Source organism: Leiobunum rupestre, chromosome 4 (assembly GCF_980474605.1).
Source record: "Leiobunum rupestre chromosome 4, qqLeiRupe1.1.hap1, whole genome shotgun sequence".
Classification (NCBI taxonomy): domain Eukaryota; kingdom Metazoa; phylum Arthropoda; class Arachnida; order Opiliones; family Sclerosomatidae; genus Leiobunum; species Leiobunum rupestre.
The window spans coordinates 26869642-26894861 of NC_143387.1; the positions used below are offsets into that span (position 1 = coordinate 26869642).

The 25220-nt window shown below is 36.2% G+C and overlaps 4 protein-coding genes and 1 long non-coding RNA gene across 6 annotated transcripts; 3 read left to right on the forward strand and 2 right to left on the reverse strand.

Moving 5' to 3' along the window:
• The first annotated feature begins 1263 nt into the window (after nucleotides 1-1263).
• Nucleotides 1264-2532, forward strand: LOC149947316 (GPN-loop GTPase 1). Its single transcript, XM_090171434.1, has one exon. The coding sequence runs from the start codon at nucleotides 1366-1368 to the stop codon at nucleotides 2515-2517; it is 1152 nt and encodes a 383-aa protein (XP_090027560.1). The 5' UTR covers nucleotides 1264-1365; the 3' UTR covers nucleotides 2518-2532.
• Nucleotides 2533-14842: 12310 nt separating this feature from the next.
• Nucleotides 14843-17203, forward strand: LOC149947317 (zinc finger Ran-binding domain-containing protein 2). Its single transcript, XM_090171287.1, has 8 exons — nucleotides 14843-15025; nucleotides 15116-15274; nucleotides 15362-15444; nucleotides 15503-15579; nucleotides 15859-15960; nucleotides 16018-16181; nucleotides 16523-16617; nucleotides 16679-17203. The coding sequence occupies exons 1-7, from the start codon at nucleotides 14955-14957 to the stop codon at nucleotides 16578-16580; spliced, it is 714 nt and encodes a 237-aa protein (XP_090027413.1). The 5' UTR covers nucleotides 14843-14954; the 3' UTR covers nucleotides 16581-16617; nucleotides 16679-17203.
• A 42-nt stretch (nucleotides 17204-17245) lies between these two features.
• Nucleotides 17246-18786, reverse strand: LOC149947318 (leucine-rich repeat-containing protein 42-like). The gene is made up of 4 exons (XM_090171286.1): nucleotides 18029-18786; nucleotides 17866-17957; nucleotides 17637-17811; nucleotides 17246-17576 (listed from the first exon to the last, which is right to left on the reverse strand). The coding sequence occupies exons 1-4, from the start codon at nucleotides 18696-18698 to the stop codon at nucleotides 17311-17313; spliced, it is 1203 nt and encodes a 400-aa protein (XP_090027412.1). The 5' UTR covers nucleotides 18699-18786; the 3' UTR covers nucleotides 17246-17310.
• Nucleotides 18787-18833: 47 nt separating this feature from the next.
• On the reverse strand, nucleotides 18834-19982 carry LOC149947319 (mitochondrial import inner membrane translocase subunit Tim29). Its single transcript, XM_090171288.1, has 2 exons — nucleotides 19441-19982; nucleotides 18834-19375 (listed from the first exon to the last, which is right to left on the reverse strand). Exons 1-2 carry the CDS (start codon nucleotides 19526-19528, stop codon nucleotides 18876-18878), a joined length of 588 nt encoding a protein of 195 aa, XP_090027414.1. The 5' UTR covers nucleotides 19529-19982; the 3' UTR covers nucleotides 18834-18875.
• Nucleotides 18850-24865, forward strand: LOC149947320 (uncharacterized). Of its 2 annotated transcripts, none has more exons than XR_016480273.1 (4): nucleotides 18850-18996; nucleotides 20838-20905; nucleotides 24176-24390; nucleotides 24722-24865. It is a non-coding gene; the product is annotated as an uncharacterized LOC149947320 (long non-coding RNA). The 2 variants fall into 2 exon arrangements; XR_016480274.1 differs by lacking the exon at nucleotides 18850-18996 and adding an exon at nucleotides 20642-20731.
• Nucleotides 24866-25220: the final 355 nt, after the last annotated feature.

A 25220-nucleotide genomic window follows, 5' to 3' on the forward strand; every position in this document is an offset into this window, starting at 1 on the left:
GCCCGACCGCCCCCCCCCCCGGTTACGGCCCTGAATGACCGTCGAAAATTTGCAGAAACGCATTATGTCGTTATTAACCAATAAAAGTCTTAATTTCGTATAATTTCGTCTGCTTAAATTTCTACAGCTGCATTCCCAGGGTAACAATCACAATGGCCATTACTTAGTATTTTTATACCACATAATGCGTTTCTGCCAAGAGTTTCAGCCAAATATAAACATACAAAACGCATTATTTCAAATTATTCTGAGATTTACTTAGTTTTGGCGATAGTCGTTGTCTTATTTAGATTACGGACTAAAAGAAACCCATAACTAGTTTTCAGTTACCTAAATACTGTAGTATTGTTATTTTTCATAAGAATTACGAAAATCGATGCATCTCGAAATGCCATTTTTGGAGATAATGCATTTCGGCAACGTAGGGCAGACCTACTTCTATCCATTCTTGTTATTCCGCAAGGAGCCGCTCTGTTCAAAAATAGTGTAGTTCAACTCACCGGCTATATTCAACTCATTGAGTTGGGAATATTAATCAAAACGTCGGATTTCAGTATTTCGCGAAACAAGTTTAAAAAAAATAAGAATACTGCCGTCTGCTCCCAAATGACGAGAAAACTTTATCATTCTACCCGTGGCGCCGTCTATCTCTCAATGGTTCGTTCAAATAAGACGCGTTTTCTAGGCTCCTGGGTTCTCTAGTCACCGGCAAATATGATACAAATAGAAATGGTGTAAAAAAATCAGTTCAGCATGGAGACCTGGCGATTATTAACGATCTTTGTGACATTTTTAAAGTGGCGAAAATCAATTAATGTTAAGTTCCTACCTTTGTTTTGCCTAGTTTTTTAATTGGCTGTCATTAGATTTCGTCTGTTGTCAGTTTTTTCTATTTTCGTTTTTGTTTTTTAATTTTTCCTCTTCTTTGTTCTGGTGCTAAGTCCTTTTATGTAATTTTGGAGTGTGTGGTGCGAAGACCCCGCTGTCATAGGCACCAAATAAATATCTTTCTTATTTTGAAAAAAAAAAAAAAAGACGCGTTTTCCAGCAAAAAGATATTTTGTTTTTAAATAATGGATGGCGCCACGGGTCACATGATAACGTTTTCTCGGCATTTTAGAGGAGACGGCACATTCGTAAATTTCAAGAACTTGTTTCACGGGGAGCAGATTTGATTGGATCTCTAGATTAATATTCCCAACTCAATGGTTCAACTACAGCAATAAAAACCTGCCCCCCCCCCCCCCCCCCCCCCCAGTTTCTATCGGCTGCTGCATTGCTCTTTGAAAGATAAGTTGTTGTTTTTATTAGTAAAGGTCTTAGGGAAAGTTCATTTTTTTATTGAAGTCAATCTCTTGAGACACAATGGCAGAGAAGATGGATGACGATGAAATTAAAGCAATTAACAATTCTGATCAGTTAACCCTTGGCGAAGATGAAATTGGCACATCTTTAGGAAGCTTGAATCAAAATGTTCCGTCTAAGGGGAAGCCAGTTTGCATTATTGTTCTAGGAATGGCAGGCTCTGGAAAAACAACATTTGTACAGAGAATTACAGCCCATCTCCATGCCAAAAAACAATTTCCATATGTAGTAAATCTTGATCCCGCTTGTCATGAAGTACCGTACCCTGCAAACATTGACATTCGTGATACCATAAAATACAAAGAAGTTATGAAGCAATATGGGCTGGGCCCTAATGGAAGCATTATTACATCCCTGAACTTATTTTGTACTAAATTTGATGAAGTCATGAAAATTATAGACAACAGAAGCTCAGAATATGAATATGTGATATTTGATACACCTGGTCAAATTGAAGTGTTCACATGGTCGGCATCTGGAACTATTATAACTGAAACATTGGCTTCTTCATTCCCCACAGTTGTTGTTTATATCATGGACATTGTTAGAAGTATTAGTCCTGTGACTTTTATGTCGAATATGCTCTACGCATGTAGCATTTTATACAAAACTAAACTCCCTTTTATTGTTGTACTTAATAAAATAGATATTCAAAACCATTCATTCGCTTTGGAATGGATGAGAGATTTTGAAGCTTTTGAAGCAGCAATTCAAAATGAAAAAACTTATTCATCAAATTTAGCCCAATCCATGAGTTTAGTTTTGGATGAATTCTATAAAAACTTAAAAGCTGTAGGTGTATCAGCAGTAACTGGTGTTGGAATAGATGACTTTTTTCAAGCCATCCGCGAAGCGGCTTTGGAGTATGAAACGGAATATAAGCCTCAGTATGAAAAACTGAAAGAAGATAAAGGTAAAGCTACAAAAGCTAAACAAGATAGGGAAATGAAAAAGCTGGCCAAAGATATGACACTACGAGAACGTGTTTCTGATGTGCTTTACAAAAATGTGAAAAGGGATCCGTCATCCGAATCTGATGTTTATATTAACATACATCACAAACAAGATGAAGAGGGTGAAAATGAAGAGGAAGATGAAGAGGAAAAAAGAGCCTATGAAGAATTTAAAAAAGAGTTCTTAAATAAAAATTGATTTTTTTACTTGAAATATTTTTGTGTATTTATTGAGAGCAGCAACAGATTTAATAGGAAATCTTTTTGTTATTCACATTTTCTTCAAATTAAATATGAAAAAAGATTGGTTTGTGATAACATTTTATCTCAGAAAAAAATACTCAAAATAACATATCACTTATCGAATAGCATAAAGATAATTTAGTTTTGCCATAAGTAACATAGTAGGCAGTGGTGGGCAAAACACATAAAAGCTTAAAAACCAGTAATCGCGCTCATTGAATAAGAAACAAATGACCTGTTTTTCGCACGATTATTCACAAAAAAAAAGAGAAAGAAAATATAGTATCGTCCGCTCTATCAGAGAAAGACACGAATTAGTTGAAAGTTCACAAGATTTGGTCTGGACAACCCATACGTGAGCGTGCTCACTCTGAGCGAGAGACATATAGCTCGGGCAAAATTATCTCCGCCCACAGAGAGCAAACTTCCTCTAAGCAAGGACGTGCCGCGTTCTCCGGCAGCTGCTCACAGACGACGAGTGATTTTATCCCGAATGAAAAGGGGTCTTGTTCTTTTTCTTTGTTCTCAGCGCCGCGTTCAGTTGTGTTTGCTTACAGAGGACGAGCTATTTTATCCCGAACGAAAAGGGGTTTTGTTCGTTGTCATTGTTCTCAACGCCGCGTTCAGTGGCGTTTGTTACTGAGGACGAGCAATTTTACCCCAAACGTTTTCATCGCTCTCAGCGCCCAGAAAAACCACTTTAGAGCATTGTCGCATCGCATTCGTTATTACTGTCGAAGCCCCTAGAGGTCACGCCTTGTCGTGGTGGGGTAGGGGTGGAGGGCTTGCGTGCGTTGGGGGCCAGCGGTTGGTGCGCCCGGTTACAGGTTCGTTTAATAACTTTAATGGTTCGTTTAATGAACGAACGCCCGCTGCCCGTCTCCACGCCAGAGTAATTGTGACCAGACCACCATTGTCCTGAACTGGGGGGCCCCTGAGTCCTTTGATCCACACTCTACATTTCTTGACCTCCCATTAAAACGCCATTAATTTCACATGATTTAGTTAAATTTATTGTACTGTCTTGGCCAACTTCGATCGTGCGTACCGTGCTTTAGCGGCCCCGTCAATCGCCTGAATCATGGAAAAAAGAGGGTAGGGAGATGATATAAGTCATAGACATAATAAAGAAATAGACACCTTACGCGGAGTTTGATTTGCCAAAAATATACGGGAGCGATAACTAGCAGACAACCGGTATTTGTTCCGTATTCCTGTGGTACCACGTTTAAGCGACGCCTGTCGATTAGGCGAGAAAATACCAAATCATCACGTGACACGTCACACATGTTCGTGTTTGTAATCTTTTAGGTACTCTGACGTGATTCGCGAATTTTTTGGCTGTGAGAATTTAAAATAAGGTAAATTTTTATTATAATTTTTAAATAAGTCAATTAATTCTTTCAAAACCCAAATAAAAAGCAGCAGATGATCTTATAATTAAAAACAAAAAATTCTAATTGCGAAATGATATTTTGTCAAAGGCTTAAGTAACTATCGGGTTTGTTGTGGTTATGGCTTGTTATGGGAATATTCTGAGATTCTAAATTATAAACAAAAGTAAATGGAATTTTGATGAAAAGATGATTCTACCTTGGATTAATAATGATTCTACTAAAGGTATGTAGCTATTGTCCTTGAAATAAAATTAGCTTTGACAATTTAAGTCTGATGGCTTGACCCTTCATTTCTAGATTTTTGTCCTTCGCTAATTTGTGGAGTCTGAGCTTGCAATATAAATTAATAACTTTCTTAATGATGATGTTCGATTCCAACTTCAGGATAAAAAATGTTCGTGGTGATCTGGTAAGATGTCCATGCCAACAATATTTCGTAATACAGCAAGTTCTAGCAAGACTACATTTCTTTTAAAATCTTTTTATAACGAAACCTACAACACTTTCTCAATGGACAATTGCTGTAAATCGCGATACATTCAAATCATGATTTAATTTGTAATGATCACTTTTTAGAACGGGATATACAAATTGTAAACGGCAAAAGGTGGGTCACACCAAAAGCCATTCCAACTCTGGTTTGGTTTCCATAGAATTAAAACAAGTAACAAAAGTCTAAATAATTTTTTTATTTAATTTAAAGAAATTACATCCAGTTGAAAGTGAAATAGAAAAAACCGGTGATGCTAACTTCTCACCTTTAAATTTTGACCAAGGATCATTTCGTGTAGGTTTAATTATGTTATTATAATTTGAGTAAGATCTCCTTGGTTTTTAGCCAATTTTGTTTAGTTGTTATGAAGAGATATTCCTCTCTCTATAAAAGAAATGTAGTCTTGCTAGAACTTGCTGTATTACGAAATATTGTTGGCATGGACATCTTACCAGATCACCACGAACATGTTTGATCCTGAAGTTGGAATCGAACATCATCATTAAGAAAGTTATTAATTTATATTGCAAGCTCAGACTCCACAAATTAGCGAAGGACAAAAATCTAGATATGAAGTGTCAAGCCATCAGACTTAAATTGTCAAAGCTAATTTTTTTTCAAGGACAATAGCTACATACCTTTAGTAGAATCATTATTAATCCAAGGTAGAATCATCCTTTTCATCAAAATTCCATTTACTTTTGTTTACAATTTAGAATCTCAGAATATTCCCATAACAAGCCATAACCACAAGTTCCACAACAAACCGGATAGTTACTTAAGCCTTTGACAAAATATCATTTCGCAAATACAATTTTTTATTTTTTATTATAAGATCATCTGCTGCTTTTTATTTGGATTTTGAAAGAATTAATTGACTTATTTAAAAATTATAATAAAAATTTACCTTATTTTAAATTATCACAGCCAAAATATTCGCGAATCACGTCAGAGTACCTAAAAGATTACAAACACGAACATGTGTGACGTGTCACGTGATGATTTTGTATTTTCTCGCCTAATCGACAGGCGTCGCTTAAACGTGGTACCACAGGAATACGGAACAAATACCGGCTGTCTGCTAGTTATCGCTCCCGTATTTACCCCCCGTAGAATCTTGGGTCTATTTCTTTATTATGTCTATGATATAAGTGGGGTGCTTCGCTCCCCTTCCGTGCCGCTCTCCACCCAAAGGTGGGAGAATTGGGGGACGACAAAAAGGGGTTTGTCACGTGAACCTGCTGTAGCAGTTACATCGCGCCCTCTTTCCATATAACAAATTAACAATATACATCTACAAGGCCATGCGTTCGGAATATTATTATATTTTAGTCTGTTTTTATTTCCTCTCAATTTAAGTTATTATTATTAATTTCAATATAATTATGGATCATAGTTATCATAAATCACGTAATTTTAAAAAGCATTCCAAGACACAACTAAACAACATCGAAAAAGGTAAATAAAAAATTATAAAACTAAAAATAAATGGTATGCCTTGGAGTAAATACGTTCACTGACACTAGCTCCAAATAACTTTTCTTTTTAGGTATTGGTTTTAACGAAAAATTTCTAATTGATACCTTACCCACTATACTTAGTAATGCTTCTAACCTGTATTAGGTAACGTATATTGGGAGACCCAAAGAAGTAATTGTAAGTATACTGGAGAAGAAGACTTCAAGAAGTTTGAAATTCCAAGTTACAGGATTCTTAAACATAATTTGAATAGCTGGGGTATTTTACTGTTTTAGGCTTTAACTTATCATTCCCTAATCTTTTAAGGATGCATTAGAGGAGATAAAGAAAACAAAAATTAAAAAAATAACAACAGATGCTGTCGATTATTTATCAGTTTTTCAAGATGAAAAAACTGGGCTGCTCGACAATAAAAATTTCACTTCTAAGAGGCATCAGCATGCACTTTTCAAGGTTTCTCTTGGGTTTTGGCAAGGGATAAAATTTAATGGTTTTAACACCCGGATTATTTGATGTACTGTAACTTTTACAATTTCTATAAACGCAATATCTTCCCATTTAAAAAAAAAATTAACCTAAATCATGAGTAAAATGTAAGTAATATCATGGTAATATCAAAAATATAAATAGATGGTAGTTTGTGAAATCTAGGCGTTTTCAAAAACCGGAACCGTTAGAGCATGGCCATGGCATAGCCTAGAGGGAGCCAGGTAGCTAACCATATCACGTGACAAAAGTTTTACCTGGATGCACTCCCTCTTTTTTTCAAGCCCCATCCACCCGTTTGGGGGAGTTCGGCATCAAAAGCCGGATAGAGTTTCGAAAATCAATTCATCTCCCTACCCTCTTTCCTCCATGCCTGAATTTAACGTGTATATATTTTCCCACCAGGCTTTCGCTACGACCAAAATTTAACGTTAGTCAAATAGGAAAAATCCACAAAATACAATTATTTTTAAATAAATTTTGAAAAACATTGAATTAAACCGAATGTAGGTTAATATTTAACTAATAGTATAATATTTTTTCATGATTCAAATTTTTTAACGGTGTTTATTAATTATAAAAGAGTTAAACAGAAACCAAGAACATCCTCTAGATGCTGCCAGCAACATAGTATTATAGAGTAATGGCAGTGCTACGTCACACGACGTCACCCATGCTTTTTCCTACTCATAAAAAATTCACGCCCACAATGGTGGCCATGGCCAAAGCTACAGAGTGCTGGTACTCTATTGTTTAATACTTGAAACACATGTAAATAAATAAATAAAACAAAAAGTTAAAAGAAGATCACTGTAACTTCAGGGTAAATATATTATTTTAACATTTTGTATTAAATAATATTAAGTTAAAATATATTAATAAAGATTTGTTATTATTAAAGATTTATAAATTTTAAGAGAGACATTATTTACGCGTCAAAACGCTCTAAACACCTCTACAGCCTTCAAAACCATAGAGATAGAAAAGAAATAGAGGCACTATTGTATCTGGCGAAGTTGACCGCGAGTGCCGACCCCCTTTTCGCCAATGTAGGAAGCCATGAGATGGGCAGATTACGTGGTGCCATCGACGCGCGGTGAAATGAAATACATTATTCCTTTTTAAAAATCAACTGTCATTTGATGTAAACAAAGGAATGATAGATGGCGTTGCAAATTCTGCCCATCTCCGCTTTCATACATGCGGGGGGGGGGATGAATTTTCCCGGTCAAAAACAGGGGTGCCTTAACGCGGTAATCTTCCCTCTATTTCTTTTCTATCTCTATGTTCAAAACTATGTATACTAATATGGCGCCTTCGCGTAAAAAACGCGTCTCTTTTTCTTCATTTAATATTTATAAGGTAATATTTTTTAAATTATGAATTATACATAAATATATTGTGAAAAGATAGTTTAACTGACTATACTTTGTTTTTTCTAAATAGCAAAGCGGAAAACCGAAGAAAAAACATTTTTCCGCGATTTCGCTTGTATTCCCCGCCATTGGTGATAGTAGGTTTTTGGTCGTATGTAGCGCCCCTATCGGGATTATTCATACACGCAAATTAACATTAGATGCGAGGCGATTGACGGGGCCGCTAAAGCGCGGTACGCGCGATCGAAGTTGGCCGTGGTACTGTTAAAGTTGAAAGCACCGCGCGTGCAATTGAAAAACGTACTCGCGCTGAAATATTATCTCGCGGAATAAAACGATACTTTAGATCGTTGTATTTGAATTTTACTATATTTTAAGAAGGTCACTCACCAAGAACGTAGCGACTTCTCGCGTCAGTTAGGCTAACTGCACAAAAATACGGTTTTAATTGAATATAAAATTAGTTCCTTGGGCTAGTGGTGCCATTTTCAATCGTAAACAAGATTTATGTATGTTTATACTATAGTTTGTAAAATATTTCAAATTAAATATTAAAAAGAAATTCGAATATAAATCTTCAATCATTGACAAAATTATGCAAAAACCGAGGTTTTATATCTTAATTATTGTAGATTTAGGGAGTTTCGTAAGAACGTCTTATTTCTAGAGTTATTGCTGACTTCAAAACATTAAATTTTTCATTTACCCTGCAAAATGCATCTGATACCCCCAAACTTGAGTTAATTGGAGAGACCGCAAACAGTGTTAGGCCCGGCCCCCCAAATCCTCCCGTGGAAGATTCTGGCAACTTTTCAGCTTCATTCCAAATTAAGTCAAACCGTTCAGACCTTCTAACATTTATGCTAGCTACTGTAGCTTCACAAATAGCAACGGTTTCCGTTAAAACGACTTTAACGATAGTTTAAATCAAGTGGAAAATATACCCGCGACACTCACAAAGGAGAGTACCCGAGGTGTTTATCGCCGATTTTGTTCAAAGTCGGGCGTAAAGTAGACCTATATGATATATGAAATTTTCCCATTCGTTTTGCCATGGCAACCGAAAATGTTTTTGACCACTTAAAACAAAAAAATCTTCATTTAAAAAAGCATGGGATTTTCTCGGTTTCACACTTACGAAAATTTTTAAAAAATTTCAAATTTTAATTTATTTTTTAAAATCACGAAACGGGAAATTTCGATTACATTTAGGTCACTTTCATCAAAGATAATTTAAACTCGTACCCTAGATTCGAAATCACTCTCTCGCGCGTTGCCGATAGCGTTTACCCACTTCCCGCTGGAACTCAGAAAAAATTCGCTCCATGGTTTGCGCCTTACCGCAACCACGACCAACTTCGATCACGCGCTGCCACGCTATATAGCGCGGCAGCGCATGATCGAAGTTGGTCGTGCCGCAACCGGTGGAGCCTGATTTTTCTGAGGTCACGTGCCGGAAAAGGGTAAACGCTTCGTAACAAAACCGTCAATGGGAAAGCTCTCAGTATTCGAATCTAGGGTACGAGTTTAAATTATCTTTGCTTTCATCAAGTTTGGGTAAATTGGAACAATTTTTGGATAAGATAAGGAAATTTTTGATAAAAGTGGTAATTCTGGGAAAGTTTCATTAAAATTTAATAAATTATTGTTTGAAATTTGAGTAAAAGATCAAAATTGGATAAATTGGCTAAAATTGGGTAAAGCTTTTGAAATTGAGTAAAATCGGCTAAAATTGGGTAAACTTGCTTAAATTGGATAAACTCGAATAAAATTCGGTAAAACTGTTTAAATTGGGTAAACTCGGCTAAAATTGGATAAAATCGAATAAATTTGAATAAAATCGAATAAATTTGGTTAAAACTGTATAAATTGCGTAAACTCGACCAAAATTGGGTAAAACTGTTTAATTTGGGTATATTTTGTTCGTTAGAGATTTCGTAGTCAAATTAAATAAAACGACTTGGTTACATTATCGAAATTTTCTAGACAAACTCATCATGGTGGGAGTCTTTAAAGTTTGTAAAATTGGATGACCTTGAAAACGTGGTTCAAGGTCGTGAAAACATTTTTTCGCGATCCATTGGGTTTAGAAACTAGGTTTCAATTAGAAAAGTGCGTATCACCACATTCTCGTCCAAGTAGCTTTAAACCATGTCTTCAAGGACATTCCAAAATGACTTTGAGAGAAGACCACCACCATGATGAGTTATAGAATGGAATTTATTAATTAAAAAGACATGTAAATACATAGAAGGACGCAAAAATGGCTTTACAGACACTGAGACAATAAATTAAGATAGTCCGCGAGGGAGGTGCCGGGCGGAAAAGTGTTCAACACCGATGCGGCGTTACCCCGCTGTATTGCGATTGCTATGATGAGTTTGTCTAGCAAATTTCGATAATGTAACACGACGTTTTTTCGAGTTATAAGCCTTTCTTGCAATTTTCACTTTTACCAGACCTCTCTGATTTTGGTAAAAACTTTCTCGATTTCCTATTGGTCAAATCGTTGGCGTTGCTAAGGGGTGGATATTTTTTAAATACGGGACTTTAAAGGATTTTCAGGAGCTCGTCGCGGTTGTCCCTCCAACGACGTAAACAAATCCACAACAGAAATAAAACTTTGAAATAAATGGTGGGCCCATGAGGGATAATTTTGAACAAATAAAAAATAAAAAAAATTCATTTTTGCAAATACAAAAACCGTTTAATACGTTAATTTGCATGTAGTTGGTTCAAATATTAGAAGCCCATATATAGGCATATTTCAAAATTTGGTGGATCATAAAGTTGATCTGAAATTTTTCCGCCAATCCCATATGAAACGGGCAAGTTAGAAGGTCGCCATTATTGTTGAATCGGGATATCCGCGACATCTGACAAGCGCATTAAACATTGTCCCCATGGTTACGGCGGAAATTTTGAAAGCATCGTTTCGTGCGCAGGGACGGTATTTTTGTGTTTGCGTTTTACAACCACGAAAAATTAAAAATGGTAAAAAATTGCGGTTTTTTTTGTTCTGTAAGAATCGATTACGGAAAGAAATAAAATGCTAATTTCATAAGTATGTAATAATATAAGAATAATTTATTATTAATCTTGGAATAGAAGTGTTTTTCATTTTCAGCGAACTTCAAGATCATATGTTTGACTTTGAGTTGGGGATAGGCCATCAACGCCATAGTTTAATTAGAAAACTAATTATGTTATATGCCAAATATCGCCTGAACAAAATTTACAGAGACAAAAACCTGGAAATGAAAGGGAAAACAATTAGACATAGGCTTTCTTATTTCAAGACCGGTAAATTTAAAACGTTAATAAAAGTGGCTTACGTGTAATTTATGCTAATGTAGCTTCTTGGGAACGTAATGATTTTCATAGTTGTTTAAATAATAATAATAAATCTGTCTTATTTTACACCTCTATAATGTAGAAAACCGATTGAAGACGACGTTATGCCGCATTATCATATTTAGTTTAAAAATTTTAATTAGATGGCGTGGATATACGCGATTCCATTATAATAGCGGCCTTCTAGCTGGTACATCTCCCCCCAATCCGATCGTGGTTCTAGTCTCATTTCTATTTCTAGACGCAGTTCACCAACATCACCTTACTCAATCGGTCCTTGACTTCACTCGACTGGGTCATCTATTTCAAAGTCCTATTATCCTTGATCTTGTATTGACCCCCGAAGATCACCTGGTATCTGATGTTGAGCTTCTCCCCCCTCCCCACCTTGGAGAAAGAGCGACCATAATGTCATTGTCTTCAAACTTACTAGTCCGAACCAGAGATTTTAAGGGGGACTTTGAGGGATTCCAGTTATACATATCACAATTCAACTGGACTGCAGTCTGCAGAGCTCAGCGCCGATGATGTCGAATCCTGTTGGGGCAATTATTTTCTGGACTCAATGACTAGACTCTGGGTCCCCAGTGGATGTCATCTATCTGGACCTCAGCAAGGCTTTCGACACCATCCCCCACTCGGGACTAATTGAGTCACTCGAAGAAGCTGGTGTGCAGGGCAATGCCTTAAAATGGCTGTGCAGTTTCATCAAAGGTCGCCATAATGCTGTTGTCCTTAAGGGCTGTGCCTCCACACTCCTAATACCGACGAGTGGAGTCCCGCAAGGATGCGTGCTCGGGCCCATTCTCCTTTCCATTTTCATAAATTAATTTCCAACAGTAGTAAAACATTCCCAGTCGTACCTCTTTGCCGGCGATACCAAGCTGGCCCATCCTGTAGCTACCACACAAGAACAATTATACCTCCAAGAAGATCTTGAGCGCATGGACAAGGGACCACGGCATGACTTACAATGTCCTGGAGAGTGGAGTAAACCACCTAGGTAATAAAAACCTACGCTATAACTACACCATGAACGGCGTGAAACTTGCCAAACCCGACTCTTCCATTCGTGATCTAGGAAGCTGGGTCGATTCGTCTCTAACCTTCTCCCATCACACGAAGAAAGTGGTCAAGAAAATAAATTCCTTGACGGGACTAACTAGGCGCTCCTTCTATTTTCGGTCCCCGCGCCTGTACGTACCCTATACCAATCATTATACTTCCCCAATTAAATTTGGCCTTGGAGGTATGGAGCCCTTAGTTGGCAGGAGACAAGGACCAACTAAAAAGGGCACATAATAGATTCACTAGGTTGAAGAAAGGGCTAGAAACTCATACGCCGGACGTGCGAAATTCCAAACTTGCCATCGACTCACCACTGTTGCGACACAGCAATGACCTTTTCCAAATCTGGAATATGTGGACTGGCAATAGGTGTTTTCATAAAATCCGGCTACGTTGTTTTCCCCCCGACAAAAATTGCCCCCTCAGTCTTTGATGGGAGTTCAGTTCAGTACATTCCAGTTCTAAAACCGTCGGTGCTACTCGCATGAATTTACGTCAACAAGCTGGCAAACATGTTTCCCGAAAAATCAATAAAAACCAAAGACTACAGACAGTTACATGTCCCTTCCTAAATTATATCACCTCCAAGGCTGTTCTTTGATGGGGATTTTATGAAAACACCTATTTGGCATTAAAAGCAGATACTTTCATCAACTTCGCCACTCTGCGGAAAACGAGAGATCACGATGCAAAAATAGTCAAACCACATGTACGCACTACAACCCGTCAATGGCACTTTTCGGTCCGTACAATCAAAGATAATTTAAACTCGTACCCTAGATTCGAAATCACTCTCTCGCGCGTTGCTGATAGCGCTTTCCCACTTCCCGCTGGAACTCAGAAAAACATCGCTCCATGGTTTGTGCCTTACCGCAACCGATGGAGCCCGATTTTTCTGAGGTCACGTGCCGAAAAAGGGTAAACGCTTCGTAACAAAACCGTCAATGGGAAAGCTCTCAGTATTCGAATCTAGGATACGAGTTTAAATTATCTTTGGTACAATTACCCTGTGGAAAAATCTACTTAACGAAGTACTCCTCTGTACCTAACGCCCGATGGCACGCCGCAGCATAAAAAACTATCTCATAAACTCTCAATAACCCTGCTCTGTTCATGTGTTACCTCTAATTGCAATTTTTTGGGCTCATTTTTGTATTATTCACTTTTTTTTCTTTTCTTGTTTTTCTCTCTTGCCCATATTTTAACTTTCCTCATAATTTTTATGTCCCCTTAAATCACAACCTGCAAGCAAAGACGCTTCGTTACATAGACTGGCGTCTTCAATGGCTTAACTTGCATACGATAGCAGACGCTAGTCAAAAATTTTTCCCGCGCTTCAGCAGTGCTACTAGTGGCGCCTCTAACGGCTGGTCAAAAGCTTTTCTCGTGTTTCGAAAGTGTTAACATGTTTTTATTATGGAGACGCCTGTCTAGTAAGCAAGGCGTATATATGGCACGCCATCCTGGTCAAAATTAAGTTGAAATATAGGGTGATGGTTTGGAAATATAGGGTGATGTTTTGGAAATATAAGGTGATCTTTTGGAAATATAGGATGATGGTTTGGAAATATAAGGCGATCTTTTGGAAATATAGGGTGATGGTTTGGAAATATAGGGTGATTGTTTGTAAATACAAGGCGATCTTTTGGAAATATAGGGTGAACCTTTTTGAATATATAGGGTTATCTTTAGGAAATATAGGGTGATCTTTTGGAAAAATAGACCCTCGTCCATTAAAGACCTATCTTTTGGAAAAATAGACCCTCGTCCATTATAGACCTATCTTTTCTCGAAACACCAGGAGGGTCGCATTCCCCGATTTCATGATAAGTGAGCGGTAGCACTGCAAATAATAGTTTTAAAGCAAAAGCGAGAGATGGCGATAGCGTCGCTATTTTAAAATCACTTTGCATAAGCAGCCGATGCCGGGGATGGTGACGTCAGTGGGAACCCGGAAGCTCAGATTTCCTCATTTAAATCAATGCTGTAATATTGTCTCACCTTATATTTCCAAAACATCACCCTATATTTCCAAACCATCACCCTATATTTCCAAAAGATCACCTTATATTTCCAAAACATCACCTTATATTTTCAAAAGATCACCCTATATTTTCAAAAGAGCACCTTATATTCTCAAAAGATCACCCAATATTTCCAAAACATCACCCTATATTTCCAAACCATCACCCTATATTTCCAAAAGATCACCTTATATTTCCAAAACATCACCTTATATTTCCAAAAGATCACCTTATATTTCCAAAACATCACCCTATATTTCAACTTAATTTTGACCAGGATGGCGTGCCATAGTAGTCTTTTACATTCTATATTGCGTCCATGGTTCTATGAATATAAATATAAATAATATAACCTAGCAGTAATTTCATCAACGAAGAAAGTAGGGAAAGACGAGTTTCCACTTTTGAAACTGCCGTTCACGTAACCACTCCGTGACGGACTATCATTAGATGAAATCGTTCAGTGTCATACTAATTATTCTTATGTTACTTATGGTCTGGCCTATTGGTTATCCTAGATATCCATAGACTAGTTATTTTAAGACATTAGTCCTTCTCTCTCGTTTTTGTAAAAGTTAGGATTCCATGATTTCCATGATCCAATCCATGATCCATCATTCCCCGCAGTTTTTCGCGCCTAGTCTGATGTCACGAGCCACGAGTCGGACTTTCGCTACAAATTTGTACATTAAATAACAAAATATTTATTAAAAATAATGTCAGCTCAACCCTCTGGAGGTACTCGTTTTCGACCTAATGAAGGAGACTGGGTTTGTCCCGATTCCCAGTAAGTTGAACATTTGGTTGGTATGGAACAGTGTTTTTAAAAAAACAAAGGCCTAATGGTTACGAACCGTGACTCCTTACCTTGTTTTAGATGTGGGAATGTCAACTTTGCTAGAAGATTTACTTGTAACCGATGTGGGAAAGAAAAATCTACGACACCACCTAAGAAAAAATTAGGACAGGAAATAGGTAAAGCTGCAGCTGAAAAAAGTAGAGGACTATTTAGCGCTGATGATTGGCAGTGTGGGAGGTAATAATTATTCATCAAGTATTACGTAGGCAATGCATCAAGTTTAAAAATACAAGGTTTTGACCTTTTAACTGTTTCTTGTCCCAGATGTGGAAATGTAAATTGGGCTAGGCGACAACAGTGTAATATGTGCAATGCTCCTAAATTTGGAGAAGTTGAAGAACGAACTGGTAAACTATCATCCTTGGTTAATAACTGAACTATTTGCCTTAATTTTGTGGATTGTAGGCCTCGGAGGCGGCTATAATGAAAGAGAAAATATAGAATATAAAGAACACGAAGAATCTGACAGCGAATATGATGATGTAATATTTTAAATATGGCTTAGCCCAGTGGTTGATGAAAGCTACTATCTTCTATTAAGTTGTCTTCCTTTATAATTGTATTTATGTGATGTAATGACAGATCAGCCGCTGGGTTTTTCCATTTCAAAGACCCTTTTCCCTATCCACTAAACTGTTGTTTTTGACTACCATGGTTCTGTGCAGAAAGTCCCATTATGGCAGTTTCAAAAATTTGGTTGCGCTTGTGGGAAAAGTAGTCCTTTGATTCGCCAATTGAAATAAATAATTTTTTCTTAATAGTTTGGAAGAAGAAAAAAGAAAAGAAAATTAGGAGAACCTGACGATGGCAATAAAGAAAAAATAGAAGAGCCCAGTGAAACAAGACTGGATATAAAAACACCTGTAATAATAAATAATTTTTTCCATCGTAAGATTTTGTAGGTAATAATTTTTTTTTAGAACGTACAAGCTGATGGTGAAGAAGAGGAGGAGGAAGATGATGATGACGAAGATGGAGATTTATCTAAATACGATTTAACAGGGTGGGGTGATGATGAGGATGGAAACAGTAAAGACAAAACTGACTCAAAATCCTCGCTCAAGAAGGCCGAATCTTGGTCAAGGTAACAGGTGGTTGGTAAAATGGTGAAAGGTCATTATCATTTTTTGTTATCCTTTCATCACGAAAAACATGCCTTTTTTGCCCTTTTTTTTATTTTGTTTATAGCTTGGAATTGTTTAGTTAATAGATAGGGCTCTGTCAGTTTGAAAGTATAAAAAAAGTCGTGATAATGATTCTAGGTGCCATTTTCTTACAATGTCCGATACTCTGAAGAAATAAGAAGATGCATCAGCTGGCAGAGCTCTAAAAAATTACTATCTTTAAAGGCAAAAATATAATTGTAATTTTTTTTACCCTTCCTGCTTGTTCCGCCTGTCCTTTCGTTTTGCGTAATCAAAATAGGTCTGATAATGAAAATGACTCTGAGGAATCTCGCTCAAATTCTGCAAAGAATTCATAAACTGCTTTTTTAAATCAATCATGGATTTCATACCTAGGTCTGATTTATATTTAATTTTTTTTTTCGAAAATTTAAAAAAATATATTTTTTATTTATAGTACATAATGAGATATGAACAAGTTTGGTTTCATCATTAAATTAAATGCACGACTGTTGACGTAGAAAAAGCCATATCCACGATTTATTCTCATTTCATGTTTAATTTTTTGAATTGTGTTTTTTCTCCTTTTCCCCCCTCTTGAGAAGGTAAGTATAACGGATGATTGACGAAACATCAATTAATTAACGTCGCTGTTCTATAGCTTTGCTACCGTTTCTCTTTATGAAAAAGCGAAATATTGTACACTTACATGTTTTTAAAACTATGCATTGTATTATCACGGGTTTCTCAGTGCTAGTCTAGTCAGAGTTTTAAGTAAGGAACTCTAGCCAGGATTGAGAATTCGCTTTTCCAATTCAAGACGTTAAATAGAGGAAAATTTGGAACTTTAAAATTTTTCTCGTTATTTGTCAGTGCATTTGCTGTTAGAGTGTTTGACCCTCTCAAAATGTTTTTAATTTTTTAAGACCTTGCGCTGAATTGTATAACGCGAACAGTTCAATAAATATGATTGAGTCACTGGTATACGAGTCATTTATTAAGTTTTATAAATAAAAGGTTAAAATTAATGCTGATTAAAAGTAACTTTAATATTTCATTTGCATTTTGTATAATTACAATATGGTCACTTCATTTTCCAAGAGCATCGAAAACACTTTGAACATCATTTTTGATGTGGTTGGCATGTTTTTTATGATCTCCTTGGTATATCATTAAAACGTTGCTATAACAATGATCACCAGTCGTAACTGGCTTCAGTTTTTTGGCAGGTGGCTGGCAAATATCTTCAAATTCCTCAATCACTCTTGTAAAAACAGTCCTAACCCCACTTTTATTGTATTTTTTGATAATTGGTGTTAAAAGTTGTGTTTTTCTGTTTTTGTAGAAGGTTTTAACTATAAAGAGAAAAAAAGCTTAAGCTCAAAATTTATGGATAAAATACAAGCAACTCTTACCCTTGGGTTTAGAATCCATTTTATTGGCATTTAACATCATTTTCTCTTCACAAGTTATCGCCCAACTGTCAATTATTGATTCTGCCCATCCAGACGTTTTTATATCAAAGTACGAAGAATCTGAACTGGATTCTCTAACAAAGGAATTTTGTTGCAAAATTGGCAAGATTTTGGACTAGAAAAAAATTTGGTAAGTTCTAGGTTATTTATCCATTTGTTAGAAATATACTTCATTGAGGGAACAGTCTGATATATCCAGTATCTTCAGCTTTTTGAAACAGAACAACCAGATAATTGATTCTTCAGTTATTTTAGGATTTGCTGTTTTAAAAAATAAATTTATAGCGAACTGTTTAGTAATATATCTTTTTAAAAATATTTTTAACAGAGACCTGATATATCTAAATGTTCAACATTAACAATTCCTCTTGCAAACATTCTCGTTGGTAATGTCAACTGTCTTAGAGCAATATTACTCAGGCAATTATTTCTCAATGAAAGACTCTTTATCTTATTGAAATTTGCAAAATGTTCAAAGATATCGTGATTATCCCCAAGTTGAAGATCGGACAAATCAAGTTCTTGAACGTATTTCAACATTAGATACAGAGAATCACTATATCCATTAATGACTAATAATCCGTTTCGATTAGAAAAGTTTAACGAGGATAAAAAATCATCAGGATAAGCATCAACAAAAATAGAGAGTATATAATTTGACACTGTAGTGTTGTGTTTTGTGAAGTTGAAGGCGTTGTTTCTGAGAGCAATTTCAAACAACTCTTTCCCAACTATAGATGGGAATTCTTCCAGTGACTGTACGTATTCTATATGTTCACCCACGTAATTTAATGCTAATTGAAATAAGGACTTAGGTGCATAATTGACGTGAGTTAAGCCTTGGCTTTGGTCTTCTAGTTCACACTTTTCACCATTTTCCACTGTCTCGTCAACACTTTGACACGCAATAAAATGCAAGTTACCTTCGTTATCTATAGTTTTTAAGTTTAACTGTGTAGTAGAAACGAAAATAACGGGTCTCGCTGAAAAGTCTTCCGTCATTTTTAAAATAGCTACTGGAGGAACTCTACGAATTTTGACGAAATTTACCTTTCGCCTTTTTTACCCCTACGATCCCCCCTCGTAACACGTGACACAGTTCATGCTCTTGAAATCAAAATAATTAAGACCTTGACCTTTGCATAGCACTTAAATAAGTTGAAAATTTATTCATTAATTCTAATGTACATTGGAATTTAATTTTGATAGTTCAGTTTCATTTACATCGTAATCGATCATACCATTTTTTAGACACAGCCATTCACCAAAATACCCAACATCAATAATGCGTTCATAAAAGGTAAAATATTTGGGTTTTAGAAAGGAACACTGGGAGCTAAAAATTGAACAATCTTGGTGATAATTATTAACCCAAATAACAGAAAATATTCCAAAGCTGAAATATCTCAGAAGACCCTCATTATTTAGTCTATGAATATTTTGTATGAATTTATCAGATACAGGGTTTCTTACTGTATCACTTAATAGGGTTAAATCTGTAGTAGCACGAGTTAATTGATCAAAATAAGTTGAATAATCTGGGTTTGATTTCATTGCATAGCCAGTTAGGCCCAAAATAGAAGAAATGGTGAGGAATTTTGCAGGTTTCTTCTTAGATTCTTGGATTACATCAACTCCAACAGCTTTATAATCTTCAAAAACTAATTTCCAAAATTGAACTAAAATAGAGAGGATTTAATAATTTTCATGCCTTTAAATAGTTTCAGTAATATTTATCTTTCACCTATTCGTTCGATTTTACCCCCTTTCCATTTATCAGGCAATGCAAAACTAGGTGGCTTAAATTTTAACAGTTTTGAAGATTTAAACATGATTTTAATGATTGTTAAGAAACTGAATTACACCACATGGAATCTACAGCTGAGCTGTGGTTTCTATAGGTGGCGCGACTATACCAAAGATAATCTATACTACGTTGCAACACTACTAAAATAACATTAGTTTTAACTCCGCCGGTATTAATTTTTGAAACAAAAGACAAATTATATATTTAGGGTTATAATAACCTACAAAAATATTTTAACCTAACGTGTTTAATCCATGTCTCAGCCTCGAGGAGTCGAGGACCACTGTCCCTGTGCAACAATAGAGAATTGTGCAACCCAGTATTGCTTATTTTATACAGATTCTTGGTGCAATTCTAACCGTAAGGTTTAACCATAGAAATCTCATAGGTACCTAGGCTAGAATGCTGCCGTCTATGGCGTTCGCCAATGAGAGGCGATAAAGTGACTACGCTATGCCCGGTGCGGCGGTGCCTAAGAATTACTGGGGCACCGCTACGCCCAACCAGCGTTGCCAGATCGAAAATCTGAAATTATCGTATCTAGGCCAAAACATTATCGATTTTCCTGGAAAATTATCGTACATTTCTTTTTGGCGAAAAATTTTAATTCATACATAAATGCGTTGAATTTAGATGATTTTTTAAAGCACTACAGGAGTTTTATTTCAGGGAAATAAACAAAATGTCTATTATCATTATTAACTGAACTTAATATGTTTAAAGATGTTTAAAAAATGCGGTAATAGCTAGGAGTGATAAACTCACACTCTGGACTACGCGTACAGAAAATGTATATCATTCATTTGTAAGTAGAAAAGTTATATAAATTAATAAAAAAATATAAATCGTTCGTAGGTTTTTAAAAAAATCTAAAGATTATCGTACATAATAGTACGTTGAGGCAGAATTATCGAAATAATGGTACGATATCGTACGCCATGAAAATTATAGTACGCCCTAAAAATGTTGATTAAATTATCGCACTGTGCGATAATTATCGTACGTCTGGCAACGCTGCGCCCAACGCGTCATGTCTCAGCGGATAAATATGAAAGCTGCAGACGATGCTTTCGATAGCCCAGCCACGGCCCCATGCACGCGCTCACGCTGCTCGCGAACAGTGTCTGCGCGTGCAGGGGGCCGTGGCCCCGCTCAGGAAAATCCCATAGGATTATGCTAGGTTTTTTCGATTTTGAGATCGTATTGGAAAAATAACGAAATTATAACGGTAAATATGAGATCTGAAAAAGTGGTCTTTAAACTTTGTATGTTACTGCATAAATGCAGCATTTAAATTTGCTAGTTACCATTACATTTGCCTGTTTTGATTATAGAGATGGAATCGGAATGTGTCTATGCAATTATAATTAGTGGAACACAAAACAATTTCACCAAAAAACAGGTGTAGTAATAATTTTGAATTTTCTATAAATACAATTTTTTTCTTTTATAACATCAAACAAATCTTCCACAAAGGTATTTTAAGTTTCAAAATAATGGCTTGATAGACTAAACACAAAACAAGGGCTTGTACCGTAATATATAAGGCACACAGTCCCACTAAAGATAAATAAGAAAAGGGGGGCTGCTTATAGTAACCACGCTCTAATGAAATTTTGTACAAGTTTTTAGAATCAATTCAGATTTATATGGCACATGCATTTATAATTAGTTGAACACAACGGCCGTGTTCAGTAACGCTCAACGGAGGGGAAATTGTTAATTAACCGTTGATCTCCGTTTGCAATCGTGACGCCACGTCTGTTGATCGCTTTTTTACGATTGTTGTAAATTTTATAAAATATCGTCTGTCATGTCGTCTGCAACTAGCCTTCCCGTGTGCTGTGACGTCACGATTGCGTTTATCAACAAAATAACCGGCTCTTCCAGCCGCTTATTTCGTTGACTCTCCGTTTGCAAACGTGACGTCAATCCCGCGGAAGGGAAAAAAGTCGACAGTAGCGAATGCGCATTCAACGGTCCAACCGTTTGCTGTTACTGAACGCGGCCCATATCACAATGAACAGTTAAAGTAATAATTTTGTTTTTATAATTTCCATAAATACCATTTCTCGAAATACAAACATTTCAAATTGCTTGCCGTTTTCATATAAATATATTATGATATTACCATAAGCCTATCAACCCTAAGTTTGAATCGAAAGGCAGTGTTGGTTCAAGCAAACGACTGACGAAAGTACAGCACTAAATCCACCCGGTGGCGGAAAAGAGAAACGTAACGCGTCCCGAAATGCATGATGCCAGAGAGGTGCGTAGAGAGAGAAAGGGGGAAGGAAGAAGCTTCAATTTATCTCTACCAGGTGCCGATACTATCGCCTGATTTCTTATTTTTCGCCCGTCCAGTAGTGGTACAAAGGGCGCTATGCGCGTCTCAAACTTAGAGGTTATAGGCTTATGATATTACCTGTACAAGGAAACATTCACGCCCTTTTTTTTGCACATTGTAATCATAGAAATCGGATAACAAACTAGAACGCTTAATCGAATGGCTGGCAGACCACCGATTAGATTCATGGCTAAAACGACAGTAACTCCATCTACGCCGCGCACACGAAGCTGATTTTATCTAGTGATCAGATCTACTTTGTTAATAACGTAGGCGCTGATGCAAATAACCATTTACAGGTGTTGTTGATTCATTAGTGGTCTTTTCCACTTTATAACGGTTTTAGCAGAAGGTACATAGTGAGGGAACTCCGAATGTGGTTTTCGGATTCATATTTTTCGAAAGGTAAATACAGCATTTCTTTGTTATTTTACGAGATGATAGATTATCTTTTGAATAGTTGTTGTAACTTATCTTTATTAGTAAAAAAAATAGTTTACTGTATTTAGGGCTAGTTAGGAAGGCTTAGGCTTAGCAATTATATTTTACCTAGCTAGCTCATGTCAATTTTGCTCATATCCAAAAGTTAAATTTTTCTTCGCTGTTTGTTTGGGAATTTTACATTGGTCGCATAGGCATAACTATTTATAATACCAAAAGTGACATAATTACCAAAAGTGTGTCAATCGGACCTATTTCTGAATGAATGTTACCAGCGAAATACAAGTTGGGAGGGGAGAAGGGAAAGTATGCCTTGGGGAGGGAAGGAAGTTAAAACCAACAAATAACGCCTCCTAGTGAGGAACGGAGGAACTAAATAGCACTGGTCAAAGTTAGTGTATTTTGTTATTTTTCGTCGTTCTATGGAGATGCTATCGCCATCTGCCTAAGATATAATACCATAGACTTAAAAAAGATCCAGAAAGGCGACAATAAATAGTCTTTTATGTGGTCGATCTCGAGTCGAGCATTCATTAAACCATTAGCATACGAAAGTACAGGGATTGTCACCCTTTTGGTAATTATGTCACTTTTGATAATACTTAGTTTATAGTAGGTTTTCAGTTTGCTTCTGTTAAAATTAGATGTACTTTTGTTTAGAAAGACTGTCTTTGCTATAGTTATTAACTATAGAGAGGATATTTTTGCTGGCTCTGATCTCTACATTTAGCGTTGAAATAATACACAATGTACATACTAATTTAAAGTATTAAATATAATTTATTATACGTTTGATTCGCTCGCGTTCTACATGTCGAACAGTCTCATCGGTGTCGTGTTTTCTTTTCAAAGCATTGATACTGGCCTTGTGGATTTAATCCTTACGGCAGTCAGTATGAACTTAAATTGAAGTGAGCCATTAATCCGACTTTCTCATCATTTTCTCTCACAATAGCTTCATTTTCAAGCGATTTATTGCAGAAATAACAAGAGTTAGCTAGTTCGTAAATTTTAAACACGCTTTCACGAAGAGCGGCGGAAGCGTTTTAAGTCAACGAAGGCGCAAAATTGGGTACAACATGAAATCTGCGAATACGACACAACGATTGCTCGTATGTAAAATGTTCATAGAACATTTTTTTGTAGGAAATAGCCGGACCCTAATGTTCGTAATTGGGTTTATAGCCGTACATACAATACTAACGTAGATATTCGCGATAAACCATTACTGTGCACTGGTTTCCCCCATAGCCATTACGCGTAAAACAACTATTTCTAACAGTAACCTGTGAAAAGATATGTTTTTGTTTGAGTAATTACACCTTAAATATTTAATTACGCAATTTTGAACCATTCTTCATTTTTTATTTAAAAAGAAAACTAGCTTTCCATGATTTGAAAGAAACGCGTTTTCTAGTGCGTTTTTAGCGATTGGGAATTATGATAAAAAGAAAACTATTTCGAACACTAACCTGTGAAAAGATGTTTTCTTTTGTGTATTTACTCTTACATGATTTAATTACGCAATTTTGAGCCATTCTTCAACTTTAATGAAACATAAGTCGCTTTAAAGATGTCAAAAAAACCGCGTTAGCGTCGAGCTAAAGTCGGCCATTTAGTTCACCAGTGTGGCGCAGATGGCGTAACTTTCGTTGCCAGCCAAACGAAAAGCATGGGCCAAAGGCAAGGTTCTTTAAAAGTTCTAATCGGACCATGCGACAAAATTTCAAAAATCGTTCTAGTTTGTTATCCGATTTCTATGGTTGTAATTAGAGACTGAGGAGCCATAACAATAAAAGTTAAAATTATTAAATAAATAGTTTTTTTTATCTTATCGCCTCGTCCGAATAATTTGATCACCGCCATATTTGAAAACATCGACAGTAAAATTAAAAATAAAAGTGATATCGACAAATCAATTGCTGGTTCTATAGTGACGTATAATGTAATATATTATTATTAAGAACTCAAGCTAGATATAACCATAGGCATCTCATAGGTACCTAGAATGCTGCCGCGTAACTGAGAAATAGCCAAATAGCCGTGGCAGACGATCGACCAATATTAACCAATCAGGACTCAAAGAGCGACGAACGCCGGTAACGTGTGACATTTGACACCACTTTTAAATTACTTTCACATGTGACAAATGTTAAAGGGCGTTTGGAAAGATTCATCACACGTAGACTTAAAGGGGCTCCAAAGTTCGGTAGCAAAAAAAAAAGAAAATTGAGCATGCTTTTCATTCCCCCCAACCCCTCACTCGGCCTTGGCAGAGGCGGGCAGAGTCAACCGTAAATTTCGCACTTTACTGACTTTACTCACATTTTGCCACCGAACTTTGGAGCCCCTTTAACAAGGAATGGTTTCAGATTCCTAAAGACTCTACATGTTCGACTAGGTTTCAAAGTATGATATCTTTTTTTGTAGAGTTCTGCATCCACAGTGCCCTTAAAAAGCAAGATCTTGATCATCAATATATTAGTACACAGAAACGATTAGACAGAAAACTGTTAAAAATTCAGCACTAGTTCACTGATACAGGACAGTGACTAAATATTTCTTTCCCTATCTGTCGGAAATATTCTTCCTTAAATAACATACCAGAAATATGGTATTTCCATTTTATCAAATTTTATTTATATTATTTAAAATTTCATTTTTTATTTAAATTATTACTTTTTGTAATTAACTTTGTTTTGGTATATTTAATTAAATTTTTTGTAAATAAAATATTCCACGAATTTCTTTTGATATATTAAAAAGTATAGTTGTTAATATTGAAATGAAAAAGTCGGCCCAGGCCGTAATATTAGTTCCACATCGGTGTATTCGGGTGGTCAAACCCATACAACCTTAGTAGACATAGGTAGGCAAACTTATACAAAAGTTGTTGAGACTACGTGATTTCTTATCGTTTGATATATAA